This window comes from Candida theae (assembly GCF_024610275.1).
Source record: "Candida theae strain CBS 12239 chromosome Unknown scaffold2, whole genome shotgun sequence".
NCBI classification, from domain to species: Eukaryota; Fungi; Ascomycota; class Pichiomycetes; order Serinales; family Debaryomycetaceae; genus Lodderomyces; species Lodderomyces theae.
In genome coordinates this window covers 97,450-121,589 of record NW_026261438.1, presented here as the reverse complement: position 1 = coordinate 121,589, position 24,140 = coordinate 97,450, and the positions used below count along the sequence as shown (strand labels likewise).

The 24,140-nt window shown below is 39.5% G+C and overlaps 10 protein-coding genes across 10 annotated transcripts; 4 read left to right on the top strand and 6 right to left on the bottom strand. All coding sequences in view use genetic code 12, as the record gives it.

The window, feature by feature from the left end:
- Positions 1-308: 308 nt before the first annotated feature.
- On the bottom strand, positions 309-1,526 carry KGF57_002983 (uncharacterized protein; the record flags this gene model as incomplete). Its single annotated transcript, XM_051752354.1, has 1 exon — positions 309-1,526. One exon carries the CDS (start codon positions 1,524-1,526, stop codon positions 309-311), a length of 1,218 nt encoding a protein of 405 aa, XP_051608420.1.
- A 585-nt stretch (positions 1,527-2,111) lies between these two features.
- On the bottom strand, positions 2,112-3,455 carry KGF57_002982 (uncharacterized protein; the record flags this gene model as incomplete). Its single annotated transcript, XM_051752353.1, has 1 exon — positions 2,112-3,455. The coding sequence occupies one exon, from the start codon at positions 3,453-3,455 to the stop codon at positions 2,112-2,114; it is 1,344 nt and encodes a 447-aa protein (XP_051608419.1).
- A 200-nt stretch (positions 3,456-3,655) lies between these two features.
- KGF57_002981 (uncharacterized protein) lies at positions 3,656-4,462 on the bottom strand (the record flags this gene model as incomplete). Its single annotated transcript, XM_051752352.1, has 1 exon — positions 3,656-4,462. The coding sequence occupies one exon, from the start codon at positions 4,460-4,462 to the stop codon at positions 3,656-3,658; it is 807 nt and encodes a 268-aa protein (XP_051608418.1).
- Positions 4,463-4,743: 281 nt separating this feature from the next.
- KGF57_002980 (karyopherin alpha) lies at positions 4,744-6,384 on the top strand (the record flags this gene model as incomplete). The annotated part of the gene is made up of 1 exon (XM_051752351.1): positions 4,744-6,384. One exon carries the CDS (start codon positions 4,744-4,746, stop codon positions 6,382-6,384), a length of 1,641 nt encoding a protein of 546 aa, XP_051608417.1.
- A 517-nt stretch (positions 6,385-6,901) lies between these two features.
- Positions 6,902-10,390, top strand: AFL1 (inositol polyphosphate kinase; the record flags this gene model as incomplete). The annotated part of the gene is made up of 1 exon (XM_051752350.1): positions 6,902-10,390. One exon carries the CDS (start codon positions 6,902-6,904, stop codon positions 10,388-10,390), a length of 3,489 nt encoding a protein of 1,162 aa, XP_051608416.1.
- Positions 10,391-10,503: 113 nt separating this feature from the next.
- Positions 10,504-16,644, bottom strand: FAS1 (tetrafunctional fatty acid synthase subunit; the record flags this gene model as incomplete). Its single annotated transcript, XM_051752349.1, has 1 exon — positions 10,504-16,644. The coding sequence occupies one exon, from the start codon at positions 16,642-16,644 to the stop codon at positions 10,504-10,506; it is 6,141 nt and encodes a 2,046-aa protein (XP_051608415.1).
- A 1,709-nt stretch (positions 16,645-18,353) lies between these two features.
- KGF57_002977 (pepsin-like aspartic protease) lies at positions 18,354-19,559 on the bottom strand (the record flags this gene model as incomplete). Its single annotated transcript, XM_051752347.1, has 1 exon — positions 18,354-19,559. One exon carries the CDS (start codon positions 19,557-19,559, stop codon positions 18,354-18,356), a length of 1,206 nt encoding a protein of 401 aa, XP_051608414.1.
- An 833-nt stretch (positions 19,560-20,392) lies between these two features.
- KGF57_002976 (pepsin-like aspartic protease) lies at positions 20,393-21,562 on the top strand (the record flags this gene model as incomplete). Its single annotated transcript, XM_051752346.1, has 1 exon — positions 20,393-21,562. The coding sequence occupies one exon, from the start codon at positions 20,393-20,395 to the stop codon at positions 21,560-21,562; it is 1,170 nt and encodes a 389-aa protein (XP_051608413.1).
- Positions 21,563-21,905: 343 nt separating this feature from the next.
- On the top strand, positions 21,906-22,889 carry KGF57_002975 (ribonuclease; the record flags this gene model as incomplete). Its single annotated transcript, XM_051752345.1, has 1 exon — positions 21,906-22,889. The coding sequence occupies one exon, from the start codon at positions 21,906-21,908 to the stop codon at positions 22,887-22,889; it is 984 nt and encodes a 327-aa protein (XP_051608412.1).
- Positions 22,890-23,381: 492 nt separating this feature from the next.
- Positions 23,382-23,843, bottom strand: PGA14 (Pga14p; the record flags this gene model as incomplete). Its single annotated transcript, XM_051752344.1, has 1 exon — positions 23,382-23,843. One exon carries the CDS (start codon positions 23,841-23,843, stop codon positions 23,382-23,384), a length of 462 nt encoding a protein of 153 aa, XP_051608411.1.
- Between the last annotated feature and the right edge of the window lie 297 nt (positions 23,844-24,140).

Sequence of the window (24,140 nt, the reverse complement as noted above, 5' to 3'; positions counted from 1 at the left end):
TTAATCCAAATCTCACTAGTTGAGGCGTTTAGACTATTTTAGATAAGGACTTTGAACAATAATGGGGCTTTCTGTGCGGAGTACTTTTAGTAAATTATAGATCATCTTGCACCGTCTCGGAAGAATTAAATTTCAAATTTCAGGGGGGAGGGGGGGCTCGACAGAAGCACGTGCTATCCATACTAAATCGCAATGACAAGGCTACAAAGTTTCAGTAAAAATTACTAAAAATAGATCTATTGAAGAAAGTGTGGTTTTACTTGTGAATGCCTCTCTTCACACCAACGCAACATTCAATGAGCACCCAATCACAAAACTTGATTCAAGAACAGAGCAATCTTTACTGTTCCCAAAAACTTTCTCTCGTCTATATCCTTCAATTTCAAGTTTGGTTGTTTCTCCAATGCCTTAGTAACATCATTTTCAAAAAGCAAAGGAGCAACATGAATTCCCCATGGTTCAAGCACAACGTCAATAAAAGCACCATTTTGTCCAGTAGTTTTATACTCATGAATTCTTGGATCAAAAACACCTTTCGAATCTTGCTTTGGAACGGTCAAAGGTGAGTCAAGTGCATATTGGGTCCACTCGCGGATATCATCTCTGAAAAGCTCGTGCTCGCCAAAAAGGACAAAAGTGGAATAACCCTTGTTGTTGAATGTTGGAATGTCACTCCAGTCGCTTTTCTTGTAGGGCAAGTTTCCTGGCGATTTCAAAAGGTCGGCATAGTTTTCACCACCAAACATTGCCTGTCTTCTCTCGGCACTTCTGGCAACAGTTCCACTCAACATGTCGTATTTCTCGTTATCATAGTACGAGTGACCTGGAGTGAGCTGATACGCATCTGGCACAATTTTAACCCAAGGACTAATCAACACGGCAGATTTTGGCCAAGGAAGGTTGGAATCCTTTTCTTGTCTCAAGTATTGTAAAAACGCAATTCCCAAGTTTGCACCAGCTGAATCACCCATCAAGATAAAGTTGTCGTTACCTTCAGCAACCAATTTTCTGTAGGTAGCAGCTAATTCGTAAACCTGGGTTCCAACATAGTGTCCATGACAGGTCAAACTGTAATCAAGCACCAAGATGGAAGTCTTTTTCCTTTTTTCTTCATCAAGCAAATAGTATGCATTCAAAAGGGACTCAACTTGAGCTGGGGCGGTGTTGAGTCTGTATCCACCACCATGCAAGTAGATCACAAGTGGGTCTGATTTAGATCTGTTTTCTGCTTCAACAACCCATGTGTTGAGCTTGTCGTAAGATTTACCGTACGATGGCAAGCTGGTCAACCTTGGGTAGACTGGTTTCAAACTGTTGATTACTTGCTGAGTTGATTTCTTGGCAAGATAAGCACTATCTTTAACAGGTAAGGATAACCCGAAGCGGAAAATTGTCAATTTCAACGAGTTGCGCAAATTGTTTTTGAACTTCAAGTTTGCTCCACCAAAGATTGGGTAACTGAGAACAACCCAAAGTAGTTTAACTGGAAGACTGAGAAGCTTCAAAATAGTGGTTACCGAAACCATTTTGGATCAGATCAATAGGTGAATCGAAAAAGGTGGACGACTCGAGGAGAAAAGGTTGAATTCGAAAAGGGGGAAAAAAAAATAAAAAAAAAAAAGTCTCATTGCACACTTTCTTCAGTGGACATTGTGGCTCATTTATGTATACGTATCTATGTGGTTTTAGTTGTGGTTTTAGTTGTGGTTTTAGTTGTGGAGGTGTTTGTCTTTAATGCCGGAGAGTTTTACACAAAATTATTTTTATTTTTTTTTCTTCAACGTCTCGTCTCCCGCGTTCCACCTTCCGCTTGGACTTTGTTTTATCCGTTGGTTACACTGTGATGGCTGCAAACCATAAAGGACGTCACCAACTGAGACAGCATGCAAAGGGAATAAGAGGAAAATGGTGCCAGATTCTAAATCTACAATAAGAAAATACGATTACTCTGATTGTCTCTTGTGATCAAAATACAAGAAACCAAGTTTTAACCAGACACAACCCCGAATACAAAACTCTGCAATAATTGTTCTCCTCTCTTTCTCTCTCTCTCTCCCCCCCAATCTACATACACTATTCTATTCTAAGTTAATTATCTCTCAAAATGCTTTCTAATCTTCACTTTTACGGAAAAATTTGGAAAAAGCTGATCGCGTTCTTGAAGTAGACCTAGATCTGCTCTCGTTAGCCAATCTTTGTACCGGGTTCAGCAAGTGAGAATGGTTGCTTCGTCCTCGCTCTTCATTGACCAAATTGGTATATGAAGAGTTTCTTGAGCTTGTTGGACTGAGGAATGAATTGACTTTTCGATGCAATGAGGAATGTTGTTGATCATCATTATGGCCCAGTGCTGCTGCTGCTCCTGCTGCCGTTGCCGTTGCCGTTGCCCCTTCTGTCTGTCCTTCGGCTGCACGCTTGATCCAATTGACAAAATACTGGTCTGAGTCGATTGGGTTTGCCAAAACTTCAACGTAATTGTAAGTTGGCTTCACAATTATAACTGGAACCAAAGCACATTCGAGAAAATGTTTCGACAATGACGACTTGCTCAAAAACCCTCGATGACTATGCTTGCTTTCGCGCTCAGTGTAATGGTGTGTTCCAATAACCATCATTGAAGGGGCATACTCGGCAATGGCCAATTTCAATGCTTTCTGAGGCTTGCCAATAACAACTTCAAACAACAACGCAACTTTTTTGTAATGGACATTGAGTTTTTCAAAATGGGCTACATTGGCATTGGCTTTTATTTTATCAATGGAAACGTGCTTTTTTTCATCCAAAACTTGTAAAATGACAATTGTGTCGCCATGAATTACCATTTCGTCAAATAACCACTCAATGGCTTTTGTACTCTCGACATCATTATTGAATCCCACAAGCCATGTCTTGTTGTTGCGTCGAAATTTGTAGTCCGGATACTTTCTCTTCAATGTGTATGATTTTTTGGGACCTTCGTCACCAGTGTCGAATGACACACCTCTTGATAAGCTTGGTTTAGTCAGTTTGGTCTGTGCCGATTTCGGCAACGATGAAAGAGAGGTTGAGGACGAAGACAACTGGGAGTTCAAGATTGCACTTTTGGGGGTTGGCGAAGTGCCAAAATTGAACTCATTGTCTTCAGCAGCATTGCTATTGTTAGGCGCTGGTGACAACAACGGCGTATGCGGAAGTGAGTTTGTTGGTGATAAAAGTTCGGGTGATATCAAGTTACTATGGGAATCATAATCGTCGTAGTAAAGTCTGCCTAGTAAATCCGACGAATCATTTTGTTGTCGATACAGTAGGACAGACTCATCGGAGGTGTGATAGAGAGCAGCGTTGAGCCTCGTGTTTCTTGCAGTTTCAGATTCTCCTTCGTCATCAGCGTGATGTTTGTTTGTTTTCAAGACCTTGCCTTCTGGTGGTGGTTTCGGTATCCGCGGGTGTGACACCTCGATATCTTCCTCATTCATGGATGTCAATAGTCACAGGTGAGAAAAGTAAGGTATGTCTGGTTGAGAAAACTAGAAAACCTTGTGACAAAGATGGTTGCGGAGATGGATTTTATTTTTTTTCTGTAAACGGCTGAACCAAGCGAATCAAAAGAAGAATTCTGTACAGCAGTGTAGATATATCTATACATTATATATACAAGAATAGACCTAGTATTTACTCAAAAAAAAGATCGTCCATTGTTCACCCCACTGTTCTTTTCAACAATCCCCCACAATCGATCCATTTTGATACCACCTATATCATCAACGATGTAAAACTCTCTTTTTGACCCATCCTCATTATTCTTTTCTTCCCAAGTAGCATACGGCTTCCAAAATCTGGGCTCAGGCGATAGTATCAAAGATGTGTTGCCAGTAATCTTTAGCAACTCGTTATACGTCTTTCCACCTGTGAAATTCAACTTTTCAACAATCAAGTTCTCATCTTTGACCAAATTATCCAATGTTTGAGGCACTTCTTTGTTATACAATCTGAATATCCTAGTGACATAGTCTTTAGTCTTCCATTGAACTAGTATTATGGGGATCACAGTTCCAGCCAACAATGTATATGCAAATGAATCATCAAATTGTGCTGACTCGTAAATCAATTTAGATCCGTACAAACCAACAACACCAAAACTTAGTGTTAGTCTTTTCAATATGGAAACATATTTGGAGGCTGGTGCTTCGTAAATTGGGTTATATGATAGTCTATAGTATTCTGGAAGCTTCGTTTTAGAAATCTTGTGTCTCTCTTGTACATATATTGGATCATCTTCAAGCGTTGGTGACCATGGATTGTTTTCACTAACCAACTCATCCGTGTCTACATTGGAATCATTTGACTTGAATGATTTGGCATTGAATGGGTTTTGAATTAGACGTAAGGAAGATGTGGTGAATGGTTGTTTGTATATAGTTGTTGGCACAATTTTGGCTCTAAATAGTGCTGAAGACGGTAGTAGTAATGGTTTTGGAAACATTGCGAGTCTCTCAGTTATATCCAATACGTAGTTACTTCGGTATGAAGTTGTAGGTGAAGAGATTGACTGTGTGTAGCTGTGGAAAAGCAAATGAAGCAGAAGAAGAGAAAAAAAAAAAAAAAATTTGTTCAAGGGGAGAAGAAGAAGAAGAAGAGAATCAACAATCATCGCATAACCCTCCTTATTATTTACACACCTTTCCCACGAAGTCAATCACTAGATATTTTGTTTCAACTGCTCTTTTTCCCCTATCACACAAACTTCCTCATTTATAATCAATAATGGACTCAAATGCAACTGAAAGATTCGTACCCGAATACCGCCGTACTAATTTCAAGAACAAGTCACGTTTTCAAAGTGATGAGTTGAGAAGGAGAAGAGAAACTCATCAAGTTGATTTGAGGAAGCAGAAAAGAGAAGAAGTGCTTGCCAAAAGGAGAAATTTCCAACATGAAGCTAATGATTCAGAAGATGAGGAAGATTTCAATCTGAACGGCACTCACAACAATGACGAACACCAATTTTACAACAACTTGAAGCAAGATTTACCCAAAATGATTGAAATGATTCAAGCTCCTGATTTTGAGTCCCAGTTGGCTGCAACTGTGAAATTCCGTCAGATTTTATCAAGAGAGCATAACCCGCCCATTGATTTGGTTATTCAACTGGGGGTCATACCAACTTTGGTTGAATTCATGAAGGACGAACATCCAGACATGTTACAGTTGGAAGCAGCTTGGGCTTTGACCAACATTGCTTCTGGAAACTCACATCAAACCAGGGTTGTCGTTGAGGCTAACGCAGTACCATTATTTGTTCAATTATTGTATTCTCAAAGTCTTGAAGTTAAGGAGCAGGCAATTTGGGCTTTGGGTAATGTTGCTGGTGATTCAGCTGACAATAGAGATTATGTCTTGAGTTGTGGAGCTATGGAACCTGTATTAAACTTGTTCAACTCCACTAAGATGTCGTTGATCAGAACTGCCACGTGGACATTATCCAACTTGTGTAGAGGAAAAGCACCGCAACCAGACTGGAACATTGTTTCTCAAGCTATTCCAACTTTAGCCAAGTTGATTTATTCAGTCGACTCAGAGACGTTGGTGGATGCTTGTTGGGCAGTATCATACTTGTCGGATGGAACTTCAGAAGCCATTCAGGCTGTTGTTGATGCACGAATTCCTCACCGTCTTGTTGAATTGTTGGGCCATGAATCCACCTTGGTTCAAACACCATCCTTAAGAGCCATTGGTAACATAGTCACTGGTACCGATTTCCAAACACAAATTGTCATCAACGCTGGTGTTTTACCTGCGTTGTCTCCATTATTAAACTCTCCAAAAGAAACTATTCGAAAGGAGGCGTGTTGGACAATTTCAAATATAACAGCTGGTACACCTGAACAAATACAGGCTGTTATAGACTCAAACTTGATACCACAAGTGATTAGATTGTTGATCAATGGTGACTACAAAACCAAAAAGGAAGCTTGTTGGGCTATTTCAAACGCCTCATCAGGAGGCTTACATAAGCCGGAAATTATCCGCTACTTGGTAAGCCAAGGCTGTATTAAGCCACTTTGTGACTTGTTGGCAGTTGCTGATACCAAGATTATTGAAGTTACATTGGACTCGTTGGAGAATATATTGAGAATGGGAGAGATGGATAAAGAAGCAAGAGGAACAGGTGTCAATGAAAACGCTTTGTTCATTGAAGAAGCTGGTGGTATGGAAAAGATCTTTGAATGTCAAAACAATGCCAATGAAAAGATATATCAAAAGGCTTATAACATTATTGAAAAGTATTTCAGTGATGAAGAAGATGACAATATTGAGGATGAGAATTTGGTGCCTGAAGCATATGGTAACTCGTTTGGCTTTGGCATGGATAACTCAAACCAGCAACAAAATTTCCAATTCTAGATGCAATGGGAAAAAAAAAAAAGGACACTGACCTCTTTTTTTTTTCAACTTTTTTTTTGCATTTGCCAAAACAGTTTGAATTTTTCATGTTGTTGTTACCCTCCAGCAAAAGCACACAAACAATTCAAGCTCCTTCCATGTAGCCAACTTGTTTCCAATTACAACGAATATTCTGGGTTTTTATTGGGTTGTGCGTGTGTCGTGTTATTTACTACCTATGAAAACATTCATAGGCTTTGAAGTTTGTGGTGATCTCTGTCGTTTGTTTTTGTATACGGTGTGCTCGTATATATGTGTCTTACTCTTCTTCTCCCCCCCTCTTCCTCGACTCTCTCATACAATACACGGTATTTATCTCTGGAAAGTTACGTAGATGATTTATTAAAAGCCATCCGAGTTCTGTGTCGTAAATACTCTGACGTCGTGTAATTTATTTACACGACATTGATATCTGATTTTCAATTTGTCCCACGTTTTTGTTCATCCAAAAGGTCTCTTCGAAGTAGATTGAAATTCAATGTCCTTGTCCAATAAGAGAATGTCAACTGAACAATCTTTGCCTATCCCTGGTACAGGGAAGCAAAGACAAGACTCTGATCCACAATCACAAGCACCATCTGGCGAAAGCGTCTCCAATGAAAAACATCCTCTCCATTCCATGTCGCCATTGTCATTATCATTACCCGAAAACGGGGAGACAACCACCATTTCCGAAGTTTTAGACACCAAGCCTACCCCTTCTACTGAAAAGGCTATTGCGTCTTTAGCTCCAATGTTGGAGACTTTTGCTCCAAAGACAAGTGCAGAGGATTCTGCATCTCGATTAGGTTCAATTTCATCATCTCCAGGCATCGCAGCAGCTGCTGCAGCTGCTTCTGATTCAGCTGTAGGAGAAGTGGAACCATTAACAGCGGAGAATTTGGGAGCTGCTAAATCACATTCAAATCTGGTGTCTACTTTTGCATCTCTTGACGGACAAAGACTAAACAAGACTATGTCGAATTCGTCAAGCACCTCAAGGAAATCATTCTCACAAACAACAAACAGAGAACCTGAACATACTGCTAAGTTGCCAAAGATTGGTAAGATTGGAGTATGTGCAATGGATGCAAAGGCTTTGTCGAAACCATGCAGAAAGATCTTGAATCGGTTGATTGAGAATGGTGAGTTTGAAACGGTTATTTTTGGTGATAAAGTGATCCTTGATGAAACTATTGAAAATTGGCCAACTTGTGATTTTTTGATTAGCTTTTTCTCAACTGGGTTCCCCTTGGACAAGGCAATTGCGTATGTTAATTACAGGAAACCATACATTATCAATGACCTTGTACTTCAAAAGGCTTTGTGGGATAGGCGTGTCGTATTGGCTATATTGAACCATGCCAATGTGCCTTCACCTGAAAGATTGGAGATCAGTAGAGATGGAGGTCCATATTTGGAGCTTCAACTACTTGAAAGATTGAAAGAGATTGGATTTTCGGATGAAAAAGTGCATGAGTTGACAAATCAACAAGAGCCAGATTGGGAAATGGTTGATGACGATACTTTGAGAGTTGGTGATAAGTACCTCAAAAAGCCATTTGTGGAAAAACCAGTTGATGGAGAGGACCATAATGTCTACATATACTATCCTAAAGCAACTGGTGGTGGTGGAAGAAAGTTGTTTAGAAAGATTGGGAACAAGTCATCTGAATTTGACCCTGATTTGGTATCCCCAAGAACCGATGGTTCTTTTATTTATGAAACTTTTATGGACACGGACAATTTTGAGGATGTGAAAGCATACACCGTGGGACAGAACTTCTGCCATGCAGAGACTCGTAAATCCCCCGTTGTTGATGGAATTGTTAGAAGAAACACCCATGGTAAGGAGATTAGGTATGTTACTGAATTGAGCGAAGAAGAAAAAGTAATGGCTCGTTCTGTTAGTTCTGCTTTCAAACAAACAATTTGTGGGTTTGATTTGTTGAGAGTGAATGGGAAATCGTATGTGATTGATGTCAACGGGTTCTCTTTTGTCAAGGACAACAATGAATACTATGATGCATGTTCAAGTATCTTGAGAAGTTTATTCATCGAGGCTAAGAAGAATAGAGATTTGTTGAAGAACCGCGTGCCAAAAAGTTTGCAAAATAGTCAATTTGAAGAAAAAGAACAGAAATGGGTATTCAAGGGAATGGTTAATGTTATTAGACATGCTGATCGTACACCAAAACAAAAATTCAAGTACTCATTCAAGTCGCCGCTATTCATCAGTCTTCTTAAAGGTCATACTGAAGAAGTGATAATTCGTGCCGTTGCTGATTTGCAAGTAGTTTTAGAGACTGTCAAAATTGCTGAAGAAAAAAATTTGGAAGATCCAGCAAAATTGAAACAGTTGCGAATTGCATTGGAAAAGAAGATGAATTTTCCGGGAACCAAAGTTCAAATCAAGCCCTCATTGAATAGTGAAAACCCGGAATTGGTTGATAAAGTTCAACTCATTCTCAAATGGGGTGGTGAAGCAACTCATTCAGCTAAGCACCAAGCTTCAGATGTTGGTGAACAAACGCGCCAAAACTTGAAATTGTTGAACCGTGAGGCGTTGGATGATGTTAAGGTGTACACATCGTCAGAAAGAAGAGTCATCACTAGTGCACAATACTTTACTACTTCACTTCTTGGTTTGACAAAGAATCCATTGCCAGATGACTTTCTCATTGTCCGTAAGGACTTACTTGATGACTCAAACGCAGCTAAGGACTTGATGGACAAAGTGAAGAAGAAATTGAAACCTTTGTTGAGACAAGGTGCAGAAGCGCCGCCGCAATTCACCTGGCCTCCAAAAATGCCGCAACCGTTTGTTGTCATAAAACGTGTCTGTGAGTTGATGAATTTCTATCATCAAATCATGAACCACAATTTCGAAACTAAAAATGTGGCTGAATTCCAATCTAATTGGTGTTGTGGTGAAGATCCATACTTGTTCAAGGAACGTTGGGATAAGTTGTTTCAGGAGTTTATCAGTGTTGAAAAGACGCATCCTTCGAAAATTTCTGAATTGTACGATACCATGAAATATGATGCTTTGCATAATCGTCACTTTTTGCAGAGAATTTTCGCATATGACCCTCACGATGAAGCGTTGTTGGCGAGATTGAGAGAAACGTGCGGTGATACGGTCAATTCATCGGGATTGGTTAGCGAGTACCCTATAAATATATTGGCCATGAATAATTTCAAACTTCCTGCAGACAATAACAACATTGGTGGGTCGGCATCCACCTCACATAGCAACTCAAGCACTCACTTGCAGTCTTCGAATACAGCTTCAGCTGGCTCTTTGGGTTGGGTGTTGAGTGGTGCTAATATTGGCGCAGGGGAAAGTGGTGGTGCCAATTCAAACAAGAATGCTAAAGCACCAGAAAATCCATTTGATTATCCAACGTATGCTAGGTTGAGAGAGTTGTATCGATTGTCAAAAGTGTTGTTTGATTTTATATGTCCCCAGGAATATGGTATAAAGGATGAAGAGAAGTTGGATATTGGTTTGTTGACGTCATTGCCATTGGCAAAACAAATCTTGTCTGACATACAGGACATGAAAAAAAATGTGTCCTCACCATCAGTTGTCAATTACTTCACCAAAGAAAGTCATATTTACACATTACTCAACATCATATATGGATCTCAATTGCCAATGAAGATTGCTAGGAACGCTTTGCCGGAGTTGGATTACTTGTCACAAATTGTGTTTGAATTGTACGAAGCTGATGATCCCACCAGTCCATCGGGTAAAAAACATTCAATTAGGTTATCTCTCAGTCCCGGATGTCACACGCAGGATCCATTGGATGTTCAATTGGATGATGATCATTATATTGCATGCATTCCTAAAATCAGCTTGACTAGACATTTGGATATGGATTTGGTTACACAACGGTTGAAATCGAGGTTTTCAAGGGTGTCATTGCCAAAGAAATTCACTCCTGTCAATATTTCAAGTCCCCTTGTTGGTGGTATATAGTGTCGTATTTTGTTTGGGGGGAGGGGGAGGGGGAGGGGCGATGGTCTTAATAAATTATTAGTATAAATTAATCTCCTCTATATATATGTATATATATATTAGCATATCTCTAATTACATTTGCTCAAACTTCTCCCAGTTATCAATAATCTTTTTAATCTTTTCCGATTTCGTCAACTTGTAAACATCGGTGAAGTATTCCTTTGTCAACTCAAATGGTTTTGCAGTCAAGTTGGGGATATATTTACCAATAAGATCTTGTGGTTTAACTGAAGACTTTGGAATCTTTTTACACAAGAATCTCTGGAATGGTTTAACTCCAGACATCAAATACGACGAATGGAAAGGAACATCAATACCCTTCAATGGAATCACAGCAAAACCTCTTTCCAATTCAATTGGTTGTGGTTTGGCCAATGTTCTTTGTTTCACCTCATCAATAATCTCATTGAGATGCTTGGTAACCTCTTCAATAGAAAGGTGTTCTTGCAACTTGACAATATCAACCTTGTTCAATTTGATAACGTTGAGTACATTGGTTAATGCATCCAACCCACGTAAATCACCAGCCGTAACATATTGTTGATTTTCAACATTATAGTTGACAATCTCCAACAACCAACCAGTCCGTTTAGAAGTCTCATCAACAACAAATCTCAAGGCGGCATCATTGAATGTAGGATTGACCCTACTTGGATTGACAGCACACATACCATAATTGGATCTACCCAAATCATCCCTGGGGACAGCAACTTGCATGGTCATACCACGGTAAAAGACAACATCAACCAACGATTCAATTGGCATGACATTGGCCAATGAACTCAATGCCGAGTATTCACCCAATGAATGTCCAGCAAACATGATATCCAGCGGAATCAACCCCTTCAGTTTGATATCTTCATAAGCTGCCTTTTCCATCAACGTCAATGCCGGTTGAGTGAATTGGGTAGCTGATAACAATCCAGTTGGAGACACAAAGGTGAATGAAGTTGAAGTTTCATCAATGCTCTTGAAAATCTTTTCTGATTTCAATTCTCCATCTTCGCCAATGGTTTCAAACATCATTCCAATATAATTGTCCCTGATTGCTCTTCCCTTGGCACCACCAAAGTGAACTGTCAACTCCTTAGGATTATTTTGAACAATATCCAAAATTGAGAAACCATAATTGTTGACAAAGTGTTTATCAGCTTTATCCCAAACTTCTTTAGCGACATCAGATGTGTTGTACAAGTCCATACCCATACCTTGCTCTTGAGAACCTTGACCAGTGAATACATATGTTGTGATTGGTTGTTCAATTTCCGCCTCTCCGATCAACACTGGAGTATCAGTTTCAATGTTCTTGGTCTGGAATTTGATAATCTTACGACCATTAATCATACCAGTATGTTCCATAGTAGTTTGTAAAGTATCATTTGGTAAGACCATTCCAACAAAATCACACTTGAATGCCCTGACTCTTGATGCAAAGTTATTGGCAGCCCATTCTTCCACCAATCCTCTAACTGATGCCGACGAGTACATTCCGTGAGTAATTGTACCTGGCAATTTGGCATAAGCAGCAAACACACGTGAAACATGGATTGGGTTGTAGTCACCAGACACAATAGCATATGGTTCATTAGTACTTGGAGCTTTTGAAATCAATTCTTCACTTGAGGAAAGAGGGATGGCATTTTCGAATGAAACAGCCTCTTCAATGGTCTTTCCATGACGAGCAAAATAGTCAGTTACTGGGTTACCGTAAGAAACTCCAGCTTCGTAATTGACCTCACCAACTTGAACAACTTCTTTTGTAGGCAACTCCAAATAGACTTGACCAGTAGTCTTGATTGATGAGTAGACATTGGCAGACTTGAACTTGTATAATGATTCACATCTAAAAGTCAATACGTCAAAATCAACATCTTTTGTCAAGTGGAACCATTCTTTTGATCTCAACACTGCTAAATCTTTGGATGAGTTGAAAGCAACTTGAACAGGTGTTTCAGTAACTTTTTGAAAAGTGTTTTCGTAATCAACATATTCACCACGGTACAAAAATTGTGAAGAAACCTCCATGACCGGGAGCGAGTCGCGGTAAATTGTACCCACAACTTCAACCAATTTACCACTGGGTTGGTTCAAAACTGCCTTTATTTCAGCTTTAGTAGACACGACATCATCCTTTTTCAACGGAGCAGCTCCAGGAATCATCTTGTACCCATTCGACAAGTGAACCAACTTCAACAAGTCCCCATCAACAGTCTTTGGGAAAATGGCCTTGATGATAGCTTGCCATCCTACAACAATGGCGAAATCCATTGGTGCCAATGTCACTTTACCTGGTCTGTTGACAAATGCTTCACATTTGTTACCAATAGCGTGTGTAAATTCGGCAATATCCTTACCAGTGATTGTAACTTCGTCACCCAAGATCTGTTCTTCAACATTGATGTCCAAATTGTATGGAATTTTCGAACCAAACCACAATTTCCAGTAAAACTCCTTGATTCTGTCATTTCTTGAATCCATGATTTCGACAATTGGAGCAAATCCGTCTTCTGGTTGGTACTTGTACAAAAATGGTAATGAAACTGGTGCACCATCAGCTGTTCTATGCTCAATCAAGGAAAATTGAATGATATTGTCCTTCAACAACTTGATTTCAACAACTGGGACCAAATCTCCCTTGACTCTTTCATAGGCGGTCAATGTGTGAGATGACTTGTTGATGACAACTTGTGAGTGTGGAGTTGGAGTCAATATATCATGAAGTGGGTTGGAAGCATGCTTAGAACCTTGAACAATTCTATCGGTTGAGATGATGGCTTGTAACCAGTTCAACTCGGATCCTTGCAACAATTCCAACCAAGCTTTACTTTCGGGGACTTTTGACTTGATCTCATAAACGATTTCAGATTTACCGTCAGTGATGGTGACATGGTCAACTGGTTTCAACGTTGTTGGTTTCCTTCCACCAAAGTATTCAACAACGGGGATTCTTGATGCATCGCCATTGTACTCATCTTGGAGTAATTTAGCAATATGTCCCTCATGAATTAAGTCCAAGATTTCACCAATCGGTTCATCAACTTTGTTGGTAAATTGTGAAGCAACAGGACCGTGCAAGATACAAGTTCTTTGCACGTCTTCATCAACGACAGTTTCCAAATCCTCGGATTGCCACAATGAGTCCTTTTTGAAAAAGAATTCAAAACGTTCGTCCAAAACCGGTACAAACGGAGCTGGTTTTTGAGTTGGTCTTGATGCACACATCAAGAAAAAGTCGCAATCCTCTTCTGAAATCAATTGCGTTTTGGCCAACGAAAAACGGTTAAAGAATTCATCAGTAAATTGTTGAGGCGAGTTTTGCAATTGAGCATAATTTTGAATCAATGAGACAGTATTGGCTTTAGTGGTGAATCTCTCTTCAACACGTCTAAGGTAATCAACAAAAAAGTTTCTCAATGAAAGATCAATCCATCTAGTTGATTTGTTGACATACATCAATTCAATCAATCTATTGGCAACCTCTTGATAAGTCATGTCTTGCAAATCACAAACACCTTGACTATTTTTACCAAACCATGGCTTTTGGAAATCTTTATTCAACTTGTCAATAATGTAGTCTCTTTTTTTGTTCAACGTTTCAACAAGTTTATTCTTTGGTAAATTGAAAATGGTTTCATCCAACTCCTTCCAAAACATGACAGCTTTAGTGGCAATCTTGTGGATAGGTTCTCCCATTTCTGATTTGACAGTGACAATACCTCCAGTTGGCTTTTTGTATGTTTGTTCCCACTTGGAGTCATCAACACCAGGACATTGCGCAATCAACTTCTTGGCTTCCAATGATGTTTTAGCTTCTTTAGCAGTCATGACTCTTGAACCAAACAACACACCATCAAAAGGCATTGGTGGGTATTTGAACTTCTTTGACCACGAACCAGTCAAGTACGGATAAGTATCATCAGCAGAACCAAATCCAGAACCAGCAACCAAAACAATGTTTGCACACCTTCTAATCTTGGAGTACATTTGAATAATAGGTTGATGGAAATCTTCAAAAGAATGGTGACCACCACCTCTGCCACCAGTCCATTGTAAAACAATGGGGAAATTTGGGTGGGCTTTGGCAATGGTGATAACTTGACTGATGGCATCGATTGAACCAGGCTTCAATCCCAAGTGGGTCAATCCCAAGTCTTCAATATATTCAGTGGCAACTTCCAATGAGGGAACACCAGCTCCAATGGTCAATGATTGGATAGGGTATCCTTTTTCTCTCAAGTCTTTGATCAATGGAATGCCCCATTGCAACATTCTTGGGTTGACATAAATCAAATTGATTCCCAACCCATAGCCAGGTTTGATGTTTGCAACAACCTTGTCTATAGCCTTGGTCATCAGCACGGGTTCAAAATAACCACCACCAGCAATTTCAATATGGTATCCGGCATTTAATGAAGCAGCAACAATTTCGGGATTGACTGTAGTTGGGGTCATACCAGGAACCATCAAAGGTGCTCTTCCCAATAACTGAGAAAACTTGGTGTTGACATAAGTCTTACCTTTGGAAGTTTTCACCAAGGTTGGTTTATATTCTTGTAGCCAGTTTGGTGCCCATTTAATTTGACGATCTTCTGATCTGTGGAAAATCTCATGCTTGAAACCATATTGATCGTCCAATGGGTTAGAGTCCAATGCACCAGCAATGATAATTCTTGCACCGGTACCTTCTTTATTTCTATGGGTCAAGATACCCAATCCCGAAACACCACCTGGTCCGAAATCAAGAATGTGTGTGGCTTCGTGATTAGTTGCCAATTCCCAATGAACAGGTAATTCGGTAATCAATTTTACCAACCTGGCATTCAAATCTGTTGCGGATTTTCCTTGCAAGTTGCTTCCATCAAATGTGTCATAGACTGGGATTTTCAATTCATTAAAGGCAATGTTTTCGATATCTTGTAAAACAATGTCGGTGGCGTCAGCTAAAAGATGAGAATGGAACGGACAGAAAATTGGCAAGAACCTGTTGGAGCATTTCAATTTCCGTTCACTAAATGGTATACGTGATTGATCCAAACCATTGGGAGCCTTGACATTTCTCAAGTTCAAATTGAAACCATACAAGGACTCTGGTGGACCAGACAAAACCAAGTTTCTTGCCCCATTGACTAAACTAATGGCAATATGTTTCTCCTTTGGCAAATGAGCATTTGTTTGTTCAATAAATCTTTCAACTTTAGAAGTTGGCAAGTCTCTTACTGACAACATTGGTGATGGTCTACCTTCACCGTGGTTCAATGAATCTTGCAACATAGTTGGTGGCAAAGTGGTTCTTGGGTAAGCACTCAAACATCTTGACCCAATGAAAAACATAAACGAACATGCCTTGATACCGTTGGATAAAAACGAGTCCCAAGATGAAGAAGCAGAAATGGCAACGGCAGTGATCAAACCTTGTGAATGACCAGTTGACCACGAAGTTAAATCTCTCAATTCGCCCGGATTCAACCCCAACACTTTACAAGTGACTGCGTAGTGACACAACTGAATCATACATATAACAGGACAAGAAACGGGGACACTTAATAAATAATCTTGATCGGGTGTGGTTTCGGGATGTTTCAACCATTTCAAGACATCCAACCCTTGGGTGTAAATCTTGTCAAATTCTGAATCTTGCTTAACCAATTGATTCAACTTTTCAGTGATGGGGACCAACAAGTCATCACCGATCAAATTGGAAGAAGTATTGTAAATGTCTCTCAATTCTTCAAAATAGTCATCGGTGTTACCTTGTCCACCAAAGATTGATGCCAATTTAGCAGTCTTCTTAGCTGCGTGGTATAATAAATTAGATTCGGTTCTTGGGATAGTTTGAACTGATTGGTAGTAATCTTTCACAAGATTCTTGATTTTGGATTGAGTTGTTGGGTATGATTCATCTTGTAATATCTTGACTGCAAATGAATGAATGTCATCGTTATTTTGTAAAAAAGTTGATTCAAAGTCTCTAATTGCGTGACGCAAGACTTCGTCTTGTCTTGGTTGTTGTTGGCTTATGAAACCCAAGAATTTACCGTACAATTCAACTGGACTAGCTGGCTCTTCGTCACCGGCGAATCCTTCGGTAGGTTGTGGTAGCGTTTTTGAAAACTCATCCTTCAATTGTGAATAATTGGCGTATAATGAATGAGGAACTAAGAAAGTATGTTCAATTGATCCATGATTCAACTGGAAAGGTCTGTGAGTTGACATTGAATGAAAAAGTTTCTAATGTGCTTTGTCTGTTATGATGCTATAATGTAAATGTTGAACACGTCTTGGAATAACCTTGAACAAATATGAAAAGGATCAGATAACTAAGGAGAAGTGATGAAGGATGAAAAATTAGAGGATAGGGGAAAGAGTAGAATAGACTTACATATATTCCAGATCTATACACATGTATATATATATATATATATATATGTACATCAGGAGGTGAACTGAGAATTTTTTTTGGGTTTAACTTGAATCCCGTAGTTTATTTTATTTTTTATTTTTTTTTTATATTCTTTTTTTTTTTTGATGGGAAATATATGGTGGGTGCATATACTGTGTAAAGTAAATCTTGGGTTACAGGCTACTTTTAATCCAAAAAAGAAAGAAACGCCGGTTTCAATGGAGTGGTACAGGATATACACCGAATTATTTGTTGATCTAAATGCAACAACAAACCCATATTTTGTATCCCTGTTGGCTTAAGAAAAGGTTTCTGTATGCAAAGTGGGTTTTGTGTCATCCAACAAAAATAAAAGAAAAATGTTTCTCAATAAGGGTCACGTGCAACATTCAGTATCGATATTCTTCATTATCGGCTCCTATCGGCTCCTATCGGCTTTGATGGAATCCTGTTTCACCCAGACAATTAGGAGGGGGGGGAGCGAGCAGTTGTTTGGACAAGACATAAGTTCCCACGAGAAGTAGGTCAGAGTAGTTTGTGCTGTTTCGACGACTACATAAGTTTAACTTAAAAGTGTCTAGCTCTGAGACAACCCCATTCGTGAAACATGTGTCTCGTAAGCTCTAAAGTTAAAAGTTGAGGCCAAAGATTTCGGACTTTTATCTTTCCAATTCACACAAAGTACGTGTATTTTTGGTATGCCACTACTTTTGTTAGTGATACTTGTCTTTTTTTTCCAAAGAGCTTCAGATTTTGTTGGTTGTTATATACAGGTTTATCCCAACAATCTTTTCGTATTCCTTCAGCACTGTTTGTGTAACTCAGCCACTTCGCAAAAAAAAAAAAAAAAAACAAAAAAACAAACTCACCAACAGAAATCTTCAAAGTTGAGTTAGATTCAGCCACTAATTTCCAACAGAAACTGTACGTTTCTAGTGACAAGCCCACAAGAAACAACACTTAAAAGCTCTTGCAACGTGTAGATTTAACCAGATCGATTTGTACGCAAACACAATGTATCAGAATTCATACCGGATCATTGTAGTCCCGAGATGTAAGCTGGACTCAACACGAGAAGGCTTGTTTTAAAGCCTTCTTGCTTCTTGCACTATGTTACACTGCAATATCAAAAATCTCTCTTTTGTTGCAAAGCACTGTTGAACACTCTCTAAACTAAGTTATTTTTATTTTTTTAATATGGGCAGGTGTTGGACACGTGCTGCGCTACAGGGCCACACCAAAACTCAAATTTGGATGACGTAATTACTTGTAAACGAGTCAATGCCTACAGAAGCTACTTAGATTTAATGGAAATCAAAATTAACGGGCATCTAACAGGTATATCAAGCTGGATGTATTCCCAACATATCTTTGCAAAATCTGGCAAAAAAGGAGGAAAATTGCAAAATAATTGTTGCAAAAAAAAAAAAAAAGAAATTTACAACAACGTTCATTACTCTACATGGTATTCAACTTTTTAAATGATACTACTTACATGACCCAATCTCTTTTTTAGCAAAGTTTACAACTCCTGAATATCGCTTTCTGTGGTATACTTGACTTGAGCCAAAGCAATAGTCCTTTCTTCCAAATCGTACTTGACATATGCACCTCTCAAGAAGTTCTCTCCCAATGAACCATACCCATAGTCATTTTTGATTGCCAAAAAACATTTAAGCAGGGGTCTTCCGTCGACAATACTCAATGGATACAAAAAGTTTGAAATTGGCACTGTGATCGATATGTTCTTTGGGAAATTGAAAGTCAAGGTGTCTGTTTGAATACAATCGACAATATATCCATCACCTTGGGAGTCGTATGTTCCACCAATCTGTTTGGCGATACCCTCAACAACGTTCAATGGCAAATAGCTGAACCCCAGACCCGTGTCCAAAATGACCAGGGTTTCGTTTGAAAACGTTTGTCCGTTGATGGACACTGAACTGATATTGACGGCTAAATCATCTCCTTCCAAAACCGGAAGCTCGACCAAATCACCCTGATACTTGGCGTTATCAACACCACCAAATAAGATGGAACCAGTCGTACTCTTGAGACTATTCAAGTACAATGAATAAGCAACTTTGTTGATATACCCTTGCTTCTTTAAACTGACTGGGAAATTGTCATAAGTTGTACCGTTTTCAGTGGCTTCAAGAGGAAGCAACCCAACTCCCAAGACCCCATACTGAGAAGACGAGGTTTCTGCTAAACCAAACTCCTGATTTTTGACGGTAGCACCACCAAATGTGACCGTATCAGATACATATGATCCATTAGCACCAGTTCCATCGGCATAGATGATTGCAAAAGAGTCAGTCAAGTTCTTGCCCGTTGAAGAACCTTTCAAAGAATATGAACCATCCAACTTACATCCGAAATTGGCACATTGTGCATCGGACGCAATGACCCACAAATCACTCGATCCAGTGTCGAATAAAACTCTATTTCTTTGATTTCTGGATCCGATTTCAACCTCAGCCTGGTAGTAAACCAACCTGTTCCCTAATGGAGCGTCAACATATTTCAGACCGTTACTTCTCTTTGAAAGGTCCCCCAAACCACGCGTGGTCAAATTGCTGCTGCTCTCAAATGGATTTGTACGTGTAACGTTGAATGTACTTGAAACTACCTTACTAGGCTTTGAATCGACTGGAGCACCATTGCATAATAACGCACAAGAAAGCGTAACCAAACCGCTTTGAAGCAACGAGTTTAAGGCAACCATAGTAATAACAGTATCTGATGATATTTGTCAGAAAATTTGGGTTGACACAACTAAAATATTCTGAAAAGCTACAGGCGCTCTTTTATATCCAGCCGGTTGCTCTTGAGCGGGTGATATTAGGCAATCAAAGTGACCCCGTGCATTGATAGAACTGTGGTGTCGTGCCATCCGCTTCCAAATTGACGGTTTCTTGAAGGAAAAGTGCCGTTACATTGTCAACCCTCCTTGAACAATATATACGGCATCAATTGTAAAACAATGAAAAAACAAAATAAAACAAAACAAAACAAGAAAACAAAAGAAGAACGGAAGCAGCGACCGGAAGATGCGATCAACGACTGAAAATGATTTAGACTTTGAATAGCCCGGAGGAGATTGAGCGGAGATGAAGTAAGAAGTGCCAAGCATATCTTTATCACAGAAGTGATGAAAATGTTGTCCCAGGTTCCTGCATTGTTCGAGGTATATTGAAAACGAATATTTTTCCATCAAATTTTCCATTTCCGCTTCTGCGTTCGGCACGTCAAAAAAAAGGTTTCTTAGCGGAACGTTTCCATTGTTACAAAAGATTTTTCACACAATCTATTGTTTGCTCAAATGATTATCTGGCGCCACAGTTACTGCAAAAAAAAATGCTTACCAATTCACAAAGTCTGGACCATTTTGATTTGTTTGTCGAATGTGGTGATACCCTATGATGCCGTGTGATGCCGTGTGATGACTTAGATATAAGAAGGCTGTCTTAGTTTCTTATTCTAGTATAAATGGAGAGCAAGCTGCCTCTTCAACCAGTCCTCGGTTCCCTTGTACTCTAGTAAGCAACTACATCCAACATGGTTTTAATTGGATCATTTGGTCAGAAAATACTGATTGCGTTATCTTGTGCTCTTGCTTGCAATGCAGCTCCTGTTGAGAAAAGATCAGACAAAGTGGTTCAATTCGGTTTCAGTGTGAGACGTGACGAAGGGGGCTATGAGTTTGATAGACGTGATTATTTTTCATCCGACTTGAAGAATGAGAGGTCTTACTATGGTATTGAGATTGAGGTTGGATCAAATAAAGAAAAGAGCAATTTGTTGTTTGATACTGGATCTAGTGACACCTGGGTTGTTGACGCAAATGCCGTTTGTGTTGGTGTCAAATGTAAAGACCATGGGGTTTACTCTGTTGAAAACTCCACCACTGGTAAGCAATTGCATAAAGATTTCCGCATTCACTATGGTGACGATACCTCGGCCAATGGAACTTATGTCACAGATACTATTCGACTCGGTAATATCACCGTGAAAAACCTGGAGTTTGCTGTTGCCAATTCAACTTCTTCGGAGTTTGGAGTGTTGGGAATTGGATTCACAACGCTTGAGCAAACTCACGACAACTCAACTTATGATAACTTGCCAATTACGTTAAAGAAGGAAGGATATATCAACAAGGTAGCTTATTCATTGTATTTGAATTCGCCAACCAGTAAAGAAGGCTCAATTTTGTTTGGTGGAGTCGATAACGCAAAGTACCATGGTGAGTTGGTTGACGTTCCAATTGTTTCAAACACGGACTTGGAAGTTGAATTGGACTCGATCACAATCGAGGGTAAAAAGTATTTCAACCAATCCAAGATACTTCTTGATGTTGGCCTGACTTGGTCTTATTTGCCCACCAAATTGTTCAAAGCTATAGCCAAGAAAACCCATGCGAAATATGATCACATTTTGGATGCCTACGTGTCCAACTGCCACCACAAAGGTAATGTGACTTTCAACTTTGCCAATAATGCTGCGGTCGAAGCACCACTTTCAAGCTTCTTTGTCACTGTTGCCACGTACAATAGCTACAAGAGATCAGAAGATAATCGTTGTGTCTTGGGAATCTTCGGTGATGACGAGTTTTTCTCCTTTGGTGACAACTTCTTGAGAAATGCTTACGTAAAGTATGACTTAGAGGATAAAACTATTGGCTTGGCCACTGTCAGATACACCAATGAAACCTCAATTGAGGCATTGTAAATGGACATTGGTTATGAAGAGAAGATGTTTTATTTGTGTGTACGATTCGTTTTTTTTTAAAAAAAAAGTTGGTCCAGCGTTTGCATGTGTTTGCAGAGTGTAGCAAGTGTTTCTTAAGATAATACAGTAGACCTAACTCAATCCGGTACGATTTGAAAGGGTCTTAATTCCATCTGCTCTTGTCACAACTCCTTGATTGAGGGAAAAGAAAAAAAAAAAAATACTGTCAGTTTTTACAACCAAGTAGTCCATCACCAGATTATAGAGGTCTACAGAACGATAGGAGCTTCCCACACAAACAGCACCTTATTGCACCTTAGCGCTCCCACTCTTCACCATTGAGATGTCACGCATTGTCCTCAAGTCTTCGTTTGGCTTAGGTTCTCTTGGAATCGCGTCTTATTTCTGGAACTTTGGAAAATCGTCAAGCAGCCCATCTCCAACATCCAGTCCACCGACCCCTTCTTCCAACTTGCCAAGTCCTACAAAACCTAATGGCAGCACGGCAGTATTTGATCCATCAACAATCAATCCGGAAGCGTTTTACAAGTATGGTTTCCCTGGTCCAGTGCATGATTTATCAAGTCATTCAGAATTTGTCAGCTGCTACGATAGGTCCAAAAGAAATCCATATTGGGTTATTGAACATCTTACAAAACAGTCGATAACTCGTAATTCTGATTCAGGTGATCGTAAAAAATCGATATTCAAAGAAGATGAATCCATTCCATTCAAATTTAGAAACAAATTGCGTGATTATTTCCGAAGTGGGTATGACCGAGGTCATCAAGCTCCGGCTGCGGACGCCAAATATAGCCAGTTAGCCATGGATGAAACCTTTGTATTGACCAACATCTCTCCACAAGTAGGTGATGGATTCAATCGTGATTACTGGAGTCATTTTGAGGATTTCGTTCGCAGATTGACCAATTCTTATGATAATGTCAGAGTCATGACGGGTCCATTGTACTTGCCAAAATTGATGCCTGATGGGAAATATAGAGTGAGTTACGAAGTTATTGGATCACCTCCAAACATTGCCGTCCCTACCCATTTCTTCAAATTGATTGTTGGAGAGAGAGTTGGCGATGATAAGATTAGTTGTGCTGCTTTTGTTTTGCCCAACGATGTGATTGAGAATAGTACTCCATTGACTAGCTTCCTAGTCCCAATCGATGCGTTGGAGACGTCAACCGGGTTGGAGTTGTTGCAGAAAGTGCCATATTTCAAAAAAAAAGATTTGTGTAAAGAAGTCAAATGTGAAATTATTGTTAGAGAATTTCCCAAGCAGGTGAATAACGTATTGGCTTTACCCAGTGGGAAATAGATGTGGAGAATAGAGGTTACTTATGGATAGGTGAGTAGGATATGCATTGTGTTCTTGCAATTTCTTTGGAAAGGGCAACGTTGAACGTGTCAGCAGAGGCTAGTGGCGTCCGTGGGCTTAAAAGCTCTCGATCTAGATCTGGAATCTCTATCTCACATCGCACGATGAGAGAATTATAAAGTCAGATAAGTCCATCCTATAAACACCACCTTCTACAACGAATCAATCAATTGAAAATTAATATTAAAGTAAAAAATCTATCTAATAAACATCCATTGGGGGTTTACTTACATCTCCAGCTAGGTATTAAAAAAAAAAAACCCGAAACAACTCCTTCAAGACAAATTAGTTCAACGGAAATTCAATACAAAGCTTCAAAGACTTCGCAACGCTTTTTTTTTTGAACGAAAACAAAGGAAATGGTCACCCCATTTCCATCCCTCTTCTCTTCTCTCAATCAAAATGAGTCATATGATGGTAAAAAGGGGTATCTTACATCAACAAAGCGCAACCAGCAGCAACGGCACCAGCAATGGCGAATGAAGCACCAGAAGCAGTCATACCAGCATTGCTTTGACCAGCACCACCTGTGGAGTTAGAAGCACCACCAGTAGAGTTACCAGCAGCACCACCGGTAGAGTTTCCGGCAACACCACCAGTGGAGTTACCAGCGGCACCAGCAGTACCATTGGCTCTCTTGACAGCAGTAAAGATTTCATCTCTTCTGTGGTTGTTTCTGACAGCAGAACCAGCGTTCTTCAAACTGGTCCATTCAGATGGGGAGACGATGACGGTGGTGGTGGTTGGGTGAGGAGTCTTGTTGAATCTACCATACTTGTGGGTGGTTTCAGTAGCGTAGACAGTTGAAGTTGGTTGTGCGTTGGTGTCTTTTGGTCCCTTACCGGCCAAGACGGATGAGACAGTGAAAGCAGTAGCGATGATTGAGTACTTCATTGTTGATGATAATGGATTGCTGAATAAGTGTGTGTGTGTGTGTGTGTGTGTGCTAATTGAAAAGAAAGAAAAAGAGAAAGAGAAGAGCAAAAATATGAGAAATGTTGAAAGAGTGAAATATAAGTTTTACTTACAGAGTGTGTGTGTGTGAGGTGAATATTATTAATTAAAAAATTGAGTGGATTGAGAAATTTTTTCTTTTCTGTTCACTTAGCGCCTAATTTATTCTTAACAGTGTGTTTATTGTTTATTGTGTATTGTGTGTTGTTAGTTTAATTTCTTTTTTTATTTTTTTTT